The sequence below is a fragment of the Antechinus flavipes genome, chromosome 1 (assembly GCF_016432865.1).
Source record: "Antechinus flavipes isolate AdamAnt ecotype Samford, QLD, Australia chromosome 1, AdamAnt_v2, whole genome shotgun sequence".
Classification (NCBI taxonomy): Eukaryota; Metazoa; Chordata; class Mammalia; order Dasyuromorphia; family Dasyuridae; genus Antechinus; species Antechinus flavipes.
The window spans coordinates 656,209,753-656,219,314 of NC_067398.1; the positions used below are offsets into that span (position 1 = coordinate 656,209,753).

The 9,562-nt window shown below is 52.7% G+C and overlaps 1 protein-coding gene across 1 annotated transcript; it reads right to left on the reverse strand.

Moving 5' to 3' along the window:
- Positions 1–73: 73 nt before the first annotated feature.
- PODNL1 (podocan like 1) lies at positions 74–8,435 on the reverse strand. Its single transcript, XM_051971671.1, has 10 exons — positions 8,320–8,435; positions 7,433–7,684; positions 6,219–6,312; positions 5,449–5,513; positions 3,685–3,794; positions 3,043–3,199; positions 2,841–2,956; positions 1,368–2,025; positions 1,136–1,284; positions 74–603 (listed from the first exon to the last, which is right to left on the reverse strand). The coding sequence occupies exons 1-10, from the start codon at positions 8,320–8,322 to the stop codon at positions 462–464; spliced, it is 1,746 nt and encodes a 581-aa protein (XP_051827631.1). The 5' UTR covers positions 8,323–8,435; the 3' UTR covers positions 74–461.
- Between the last annotated feature and the right edge of the window lie 1,127 nt (positions 8,436–9,562).

A 9,562-nucleotide genomic window follows, 5' to 3' on the forward strand; every position in this document is an offset into this window, starting at 1 on the left:
CTCCTGCGGCTCTTGGCCGTGCCCTTCGTCCTAGCCGGGAAGATTCCTGGTCCACTCCAGAGCTTCCCTCGGCAGAAAGGGAGCACGGAGCAACAGCACTCGGCTGTAATTCAGACATCCCACTGTCACCGAGGGCCGGGGGAAGGTGGGAATATCTGGCAAGGCCATTAGGTCCGACTCAGCAGTCACAACCTAGAGTTTGCGTGCCCCTTGCCCCTGAAGATCCCCAGGCAAAGGCCTGCCAGGTGAGAAAGTGGAAGAGGGCCTCGTGTCCTCCCAAAGCCAGCTTGGAGCTGGCCCCCATTCTCGCCACCCCCATGCCCTCTGGCTCACAGAGAGAGCAAGCATTGGCCACTGAGTGCCCTGAAAGTGGTCCCAGAGGGAAAGGTAGCTGAGTGGCCAGAGAAGGAACGTGCCGCGGTCTGGGGGTCCCTGCCGGATGACGAGACAGTCAGCCGGGCTCAGTGAGCCTGGGGCCGCCGGGGCCGCCGGGGCATCTTGACGATGACTGGCTCAGGGTTTCCTGACGTATCCACCACCTCTAAATGCAGCAAGTTCAGAAAGGCCTCCGGGGAGATGCTGGTCATCAACAGCTGGTTGGATCTGGAGGAAACAGCAGGTTTCTGGGTATGTTTGAATGGCATGCAACAGAGATGGAAGATGATTCCTCCCCAACCAAGGAACCCAGAACCAGCATCTATCCCGGTTGGCTCTGCCAGAAGGTGTGGGGGATGGGGGTGGGCAGCATAGAACGAGTTGGACAGTCCCTCAGAGAGTATCTAGCCTGACCCCTATCCAAACACAAATCCCTCCCATCACTGGATTGCGGATGTAGAAATGAGGGGGATTTTCCACGGCCCTACAGAGGACCGCTGAGGTCCCCGAGAAGTGGCGACAGGTGGTACGCTCTAGAGGGAAGGGCTGCATTCTAGATTCGAACAGAAAAGATCCAGAATCAAATCTCAGCTCTGGGAGTTAGTGCTGCTCTCGGGCTCCAGACTTCCCACTTGTTAGGGAGACATTGGACTAAGTTATTTCTACATGCCCTCCTAGCTCTTAATTTCTGTGGTCCTTTGGTCATCCGTCTTCTACCTGCAGACTCTGCCTCCCTCCCGAAGAGCCACGGCGGGAATACCTGAGGACCAGTGCCCGCAGGTGGGGGGTGCTGAGAAACGCTTGTGCTCCCACGCTGCCGATGCGGTTCCCCTGCAGGTACAGGAACTCCAGGGCCTCGGGAAGATCAGGAGGCACGAAAGACAGCTCGTTGTGGCTGAGGTCCAGGAGCTGCAGGCAGGAAGGGGTCAGACTTGGGGACCACTCGGACCCAAGCTCCCCACCGCCCCCTTTGGGCCTTCGCGCGCCCTCACCTTGAGACTAGGGACCTCCTGCCAGGTCCCGGGCATGATGGAGCCCACCCGGAGCCGGTTGTGTCCCAGGTGTAACTCCTGGAGCATGCTCAGGTTGGTCATGGGCTCAGGGTCCAGGCTGTTGACCTGATTCCTGGGCAGCCTGAGCACCTGCAGGCTGCCAGGCAGGCCCTGGGGCAGCAGCGTGAGGCGGTTTCCTGCCAGGTCAAGGGTCCGCAGGTGCCCCAGGTGGCAGAATGCCAGGTGGTGGAGGTGGGCGCTGGTGAGTCTGTTGTGGGCCAGGTTGAGGTCGACCAGAAAGGGTGTGGCCACCAAGGCCCGAGGTCCCAGCTTGCTGACGCGGTTGTGGGGCAGCATGAGGGCATGGAGGCGGCGGGGCAGTCCCGGGGGCACCTCTTCCAGCCCGTTGGCATAAAGGTGCAGCGTGTGCAGTCCCCGCAGACCCTGGAAGGCAGCCGGCTCCAGCCCCGCAGGCCCCAGGGGGTTGTGCTGTAGTAGCAGATACTGCAGCCCCCGGAGCCCGCTCAGCCGTCCCACCGGCACGTGGCGGATCTGGTTCCTGCCCAGATGCAGGATGGCCAGGCTCGGGGGCAGCCCCTCCGGCACCTCACCCAGCCTGTTGTTGGACAGGTCTAAGTACTCCAGGCTCTTGAGTTTGCTGAGGGCCAAGAAGATCCTGCATTGGAGACTGGAAGGAACCTTGGCCATCGCCCGGTCCACCCTTCTGACCCAAGACCGCACGGCTTGTTCGGCTCTGCCAAGGACAGAGGCGTCCCTGCCGCGCCTCAGGGAGCTGTGCAGAATGGCTTCCTCTGGCCCCCAGACCCTCCCGGCCCACAGGGAAGGGCTTTCTCCTTCCCAGGACCTTTCCGAGCCACGCTTGGATCACATGATTTAGAGCTGACAGAGACTGAACCTGCTCCAAACCCTTCTTAAATAGATGGGGAAACTGAAATCCAGAAAGGGGGATGCTCACTGCTCATAAAAGTCATCCAACTAGTAAGCAGCAGATTCGAATTCACTCCCTCTCACTCCTGTCCCAGGCCCTTTTTTAAATCACACATCGGGAGGGTGGCTGACTGTAACTCAAAGCCAGGCTCTTTCCTCCCTGTGAGACACTGGAAACCATTCGACCTCTCTCTTGGGGTTTCCTCATCTCTAAAGTGAAGAGGTAGAACTAGGTGACCTCTGAACCCGCCAGCTTTAGCTCTCTGACCCTATGACTGTGGTTTGCAAATGGGAAAGTCTTGGTAACTTAACTTAAATGCCCCCAACCTCTCTGGCTCCCCGGTGTCTGCGGGCAGTGCCCAGCGCGCGGCAGTACTCAGCAAGGGCGTGCTTGTGACTGGGCCAGCTAACTGGCCTTGGGCTCTGGCCAATTCCCGGAGCAGGAATTAGGGGTCTTCTCCAAGCCACATTCTTCCCAGACGCTCCCACCGCGGGTGAGGGGCCCCGGCTTCACGAAAGCCCTACCTGAAGGTGGTAGCATCGAGGCCGGCGTCAGACAGCCGATTGTGCTGGAGGTAGAGCTCCCGCAGCTGAGACTGTCGTCCCAGGGCCCCCCGAGGCACCTTGGCAATTTGGTTGTTCTGTGGAAGGAGGGCAGGGTCAGGAGCCCCAAATGCGCCCAGGGAGGAACAGCAGAGCCGTTCCCCCCCCCCCCCCCCCACGGCACCTGCAGGTGGAGTCGAACCAGTGAAGAGGGCAAGCTGGGCGGCAGGTAGCTGAGCTGGTTGCTGGAAAGGATGAGGATGGTAACAGCCTCAGAACCATGGAAGGCATCAAAGGGGAGACCCGTGTTGCTCAGCTGATTGTCGTGGAGATACACGGACCTGGGCAGAGAGAGAAACCCGTACAAGCGCATCTGGTCCTCTGCAGGCAGAGACTCAGATCAGGGGAGCCCTATATACATGAGGGGCTCTCCTGTTCAAATCGAAGGTTCTCTGAGCCAGGCCTTTTCTCCCTCCCCACTCCCTTCCTTCCTTCCTTCCTCCCTTCCTTCCTTCCTCCCTCTCTTCCTTCCTCCCTTCCTCCCTTCCTTCCTTCCTTCCTTCCTTCCTCCCTCTCTTCCTTCCTCCCTTCCTCTCTTCCTTCCTCCTTCCTCCCTCCCTTCTTTCCTTCCTTCCTCCCTTCCTTTTTCCCTCCCTTCTGCCCTCCCTTCCTTCTTCCCTCCCTCCCTTCTTTCCTTCCTTTCTTCCTCCCTCCCTCGCTCCCTTCCTCCCTTCTTTCCTTCCTCTCTCCCTTCCTCCTTTCCTTCCTTCCTTCCTTTCTTCCACCTCTCCTCCCCTCATGCCAGACTAACAGGGCCGGAGCTTACCTGAGTTCAGGTTTCTCCCCAAATGTGAGCGGGTAGATCTCCATCAACTGGTTGGCAGCAAGGTCAGCAATGCGTAAGGACCGGGGCAGAAACTGGGGTGCCACAGTAAGCTGACAGAGCACAACCGAGCTGCCATTTAGGCAATGGATCGAGAGCTGGAAGAAACCTTAGAGCTAATCTAGCCCAAATCCCCTATCTTACAAATCAAAAAGAAAAATATAACCAGGTGGCCAAAGAGGTCATGATAGGCCCAGTGTCACATCTGCTGACCAAAACTAATTGACTCTATTTTCTGCTGCACTTTAACCCTAAGCACCCCAAGCCCCTTGGTCCCCCCCTCTCATCTGAGATGAGGAAATTGGAGATAATAAGAGTACCTACCTTCCAAAGTGTTGTGAAGATCAAATGAGGTGTCTGTGAAGTGCCTTAAAGCTATATAAATGTTAGTTATTATTATTGCTACCACCTGGCCTTTGCTTGAAGAACTCACATGATGGGGAGCTCACTACCCCTTGAAGCAGTCCATTCCATCTTTGGACAACTCTAAAGGACAAGAGAATCCTCCTTACACAAAATCTAAATCTGCCGCCAAGCCACTTCTATCCATAGCTCCCTGATTCTGCTCTGGTAATCACCAATAATTAATAATAAATAATACAAATAGCAAATCAATAATCAATAATAACCATAATTATAATGAGCACTTTTGTAGCGCTTTACATGTATCATCTCATTTGATCTTCACAACAACTCTGGGAGATAGATGCTATTATTATCCCTCTTTGCAGATGAGGAAACTGAGGCAAGCCACAAAGGTTAAAGGTCTTATTCAAGATCACACACAAGTATCTGAGGTGGGGTTTGAACTCAGGCCTTCCTAACTCCAGTTCCAGGGCACTATGCACTAAGGCAACATCTAATTGCCAAGAACAAGTTATGCTTCTTTCTACAGGACAGCATCCAATTTGAGCAGAACATGGACCCCTAGATTTGTGTGATTGTTGTGATGCTGTAGCAGCCCTGGATACTTGGTCCACATCTTAAGACCTCTAATAGCCTGAGACTGAACTGCAAATCACTCACATGATGATAACAACAACCATTTTCTAGCACTTTTGGGTTTACTCCTTACAATACCTCTAGGAGCTGCACCCCTAGTACTAATATGATCATCTCCACTTTACAGGAGTAATAGTGAGGTTCACTGCAATTAAATGACTGGCCTATAATCATACAGTGAGTTGTGCTGTTCATCCTTTATTTCTGAAGAGGACCAGTGAGCTCATGGGTGACGTCTTGACTTGTTAAGTAAATATTCCAGGAAGACCCTACTCCTTCCACAGCACTATTTGGGCTTGGGGAGGCAGAAGGAAGCATCCCAACCCCTCCTCTTCCCCCACTGCCTGAGTAACAAGGGCAGCCTAGCCTTCTGTCATATGGGGAGCCCTGTAGGTCCTTTTGGGCTCTTGGCTTTACTAGACTGGAATCAGGAAGGGTCCAATCACAGGATTTAGAGCCAGCAGAACTTTTAAAAATCACCTAGATTATCCTCATTTAACAGGGAAAGAAACTGAGGCATGAAGAGGAGATGGGGCTTTCTCAAAATCACATGGATGCTAAGTGGAGGTTCTGAGTCTTGGAGCTCCAAATCCACAGCGGCTTCCACTACCCTGCCTGTGGCCACGTGAGCAGGGGGTCCTGCCCAGGCTAACCCCTCCTCCCTCCTTCCCTCCCTCCCCTTACAACCCCAGGCCTTGCTCTAACCTGATTGTTGGCCAGATAAATGTACTGAAGGTCAGGCAGGGACTCGAAGGCTTCGTCTGGGAGGCCTAGGCAAAGTGGAGAGGACAGTACTGCAGGGAGTGGGGTTCCCAGCCCCCTCCCCTTCTTAGCTTCCCATGTGCACGGATCCTCCTTCCCTCCCTCTCTGTCCCCCATTGAAAGCTTCTCCGGGCCCCAGGCTTGCTTTTTTACACAAGAGTTCTCAAGAGTAAGGGGTAAACAGAGTCACAAGTATTAGAGTTGGAAAGGGAATTGGAGATTGTCTAATCTTAGTCCAAGCCCCACATTTTATGAATGGCAACCTCAGTCTTTCCTGACTCCAGATCCAGGTGGGGAGGGAGAAGAGGAGGACCTTATCCCAAGTTCGGGAAGTAGTGGCCAAGGCCAAGATGGAACCGAAGTCTTGTGACCCCGAATCCAGAGGCTCTTCTCAGTCTCATCTGCAGGACCCAGAAATGCCCAGCCTCCCCCTACAGAAGCTCCTCTGTGTAGCCAGCCCCTTGCCCTGGGCTCAGCTCCAAAGCCACAGGCTGCTCCCCTCCCCCTTTTCCGTTTTGTTCTGCAAATAGGAGTTTCTGGGAAGCTGGAGGTGGATTCCCCCAGCAACCCTTCCCCCCCTTCCCCCTCCCTCATGGCCTCAGGCGCCTGTCCCCTCCCCCACTCCTGATGTCTGGCCGAGAGCGGGGCAGCAGGAGCAGCAGTGAACTAGGAGGGGGAGAGGGGGAGATAAAAGGGTCCCGAATGTCACTCACCATCTGAGGACAGTTGGTTATTGTGAAGGTTGAGAGTCCGAAGGTAGCAAAGGCGAGAAAGCTCATTGTAAGGAATCTCCAGCAGCTGGTTATTCTGAGGGAGACCCGGACCTGCCACATCATCACTGCCTCCTTACCCGAAACAAGCCCCTGCCCTCAGGGAGCCCCCAGTAGGACCAGAGATAAATGACTGTCCCAGAGCCCTCCCCGCTAAGGCTGCAGTTTAGTTCTGAAAGGCTGGAATTTCCAAAGCTTCACGAAGTTTTGGGGTGCTCCTATTTACAGCAACTAGACAAAGTGGGGTATCATCCGACCAGTTAGTCAATAAGCATTTGTTAAACACCTACTTTGTGCAAGGCAAATGTGTGGATAAACCTGTAGAAACTACTAGGCAGGAGAATTTCAGGGGGAGGGAAGGGGAGAGCTGTTTGCCTTAAAAAAAAAAAAAAAAAAAAAGACTGCAGGAATAAAATAACCCTGACTATATTTTTCCCCATATTGTATGTATATATGTGTGTGTGTGTACACATAGTGACATATACATATATATGTATGTAGAGAGAGAGACAGACAGAGACGGACAGACAGAGAGAGAGAGAAAGAGGAGAGACAAAGAGCAAGAAAGAGAGAGACAGAAACGGACAGACAGGGAAGGAGAGAGAGAGGAGAGAGAGAGACAGACAGACAGAAATGGACAGACGGAGAGAGAGAGAGAGAGGAGAGACAAAGAGCAAGCAAGAGAGAGACAGAAACAGACAGACAGGGAGAGAGAGAGGAGAGAGAGAGACAGACAGACAGAAATGGACAGACAGAGGGAGAGAGAGAGAGAGAGAGAGACAAAGAGCAAGAAGAGAGAGACAGAAACGGACACAGGGAAGGAGAGAGAGAGGAGAGAGAGACAGACAGAAATGGACAGACAGAGGGAGAGAGGAGAGAGACAAAGAGCAAGAAAGAGAGAGGAGACACAGAGAGAGACAGAAATGGACAGAGAGAGGAGAGAGGGAGGGAGAGAGAGAGAGAGAGAGAGAGACAGAGAGACAGAGAGACAGAGACAAAGAGAGGGAGGGAGAAAATAAGGTCCTGCCCTCAGGGAGCATCTAATTTGAGAGACAGAAAAACCTTGTCCTCAGGCATCCCCTAGTTGGGGGACACAGGACCCACTGCCCTGAGCGATGGTCCAAAGACCAGAAACAAAAGACAGCTGAGACATATACCTGGAGGGAGAGGTGCTGGGCACCCTTGGTGATGTTACTGGGGAAAAGCTGAAGGTCCAGGCCATCGCAGGACACGGTATCATCCCTGGGGCAGGAGCATCGAGGTGGGCAGGCTCGAGGTGGTGGCTGCAGGCTCTCCCCCAGGTGGGGAAAATTCTGGTCCTCTGTCAAGATGGGGAGGACTGGAGCAGCATCCTGGCTGTGACTAGGTAGGCTTCCCAGCAGCAAGAGCAGTAAAAGGAGGCTCATTGGCTGGCAGGGGACATGGAATTGGGAGGAGATGTCTAAGCCTCGTGGGTAGGGGCCCACAATACCTGACTCAGGAACAGGATCATCGCCATGGGGACAGCAACATCCCAGCCCAGCCCCTGGCAGAACTCATCATCTGGGGACAGCCCGGGAAAGTGAAGGCTGGGGTGAAGAAGAGACAAAAGCCTCTCCCACAGAATTCTCCCAGATCATAGGATCACAGGGCTGAGAGCTCATCTCAGGTGTCATCCCACCCACTTTCTCATTTACAAGAGAAAGGAAGGGGCTTATCCCAAAAAGCTCTTAGCTAATAAGAACAGAAGAGCCCATAGGACATAGAACTGGCCATTGAAAGGAAGTAACCTACTCCAACCACCTCATTTTAAGAGTTGGGGAAACTGAGGCATCTATCACTTTTTCCAGAAAAAAAAAAAAACCTACAGGTTCTATTCTTAATACCCAATTCTACCCCCGGCCAGTCTATTCCCTAGGGGCTCCCCCTCTGAGAGTCAACTGTCAGAAGGCTTGACTGCTGCCACCCCTTCCTCCTCACTGAACTGGCCCCCCTGTCAGACCAGCGGGTGGTCCCAACCCAGGGAGCACCACTGCTCCTGCCCTCCCCCCTACTCCCTCCTCACCATAGCCAGACTCTAGCTCTGTCTCTGCTTAGCTTCTGCGTAACTTGGCTTCCTAATTGAATCCAGCCGTCAGCACACACGGGCTTCCTCCTCCTGCTCCCCCTCCTTGTTCCCCTTCTCTCTGCCTGTACAAACACCATCAATATCCCCCACCTCCCACAGCCATCCCCCTGCCTCTAGCCCCTAGAGACGGTCCAGGAGAAGAGACTGAGGGCTGGGCTTGCTTGTGTGTGTCCCCCCCCCCCAAGTGGGGGAGGGGGGTTAGAGGGATGGATTTCCCCCTCTGGACTTAGCTTGCGTAATTGGGGCTGAGAGGAATGCTTGGGAAAAGGCCCAGCCTCACCAGTCTGGTATTTCAACCACAGCAGCCCATCGGGTGAAGGCTTGAGGAGAGGTGGCAGGGGAGAAACAGCTATTTGATTTTTATCTATTTTAGGGGGTTTCACAAACCCCCCTCAGCTCTGTGGCTATTCCTGAAAGACAAGAGATTTAGTAAGGCTGTAGTAGCTATCTTCAAGCATTTGAAGGGTTATCCTGGGGACAGAAGGCAGAACTGGGAACTATAGGTAGAAACACTGAAGAGAGGTGATTTAAACTGAGCAGGAAGAAAAATTAATTTCTTAACCTTCTTTTAGTTAAATGAGATATCCCCAGAACATCCCAGTTATCCAGAGCAGTCCAAAAGAGAAATGGGTAATCTTGTGAGGTAATGAGCTCCCTATCATTGAAAGTCTTCCAAAAGAGGCTAGATGATCATTTATTGGACAGATTGTAAAGGATTTTCATCATCAGGTATATTTGAGCTAAAGGTCCTATCTAATTCTGAGTCTGAAATGGGTGTATTGAGCCCTGGGGATCCTAAGATAAAAAATGACCTAGGTCCTACTTTTTTTTTTTTTTAATAATTATAACTTTTTATTGAGAGAACCCATGCCTGGGTAATTTTTTAAGGTATTATCCTTTGCACTCACTTCTGTTCCAACTTTTCCCTCTACCCCCTCCCCCAGATGGAAAGCAGCCTTATATATGTTAAATATGTCACAGTATTTCCCTAGGTCCTACCTTAAAGAAGTTAAGAATCTAAAAAGAGGAATACAGAATTAAGTTCGATGCAGGAAAAAAACAAGAAGAGAGCAAAGGGCTTCTTCAGGGCTGGGTTATTGTGCTAAGCACTGCATGTACAAATACAAGCAAGCAAAATATCACCTGCCCTTAGAGAACTTATATTCTAAAGAGGGAAGAT

Coding starts and splice junctions, on each gene's coding strand:
- PODNL1 (XM_051971671.1), bottom strand. Junction 1,285..1,367: donor AGGAGGTCCCTAGTCTCAAG/GTGAGGGCGCGC, acceptor TCCTGCCTGCAG/CTCCTGGACCTCAGCCACAA. Junction 604..1,135: donor CTGCGGGCACTGGTCCTCAG/GTATTCCCGCCG, acceptor TGTTTCCTCCAG/ATCCAACCAGCTGTTGATGA.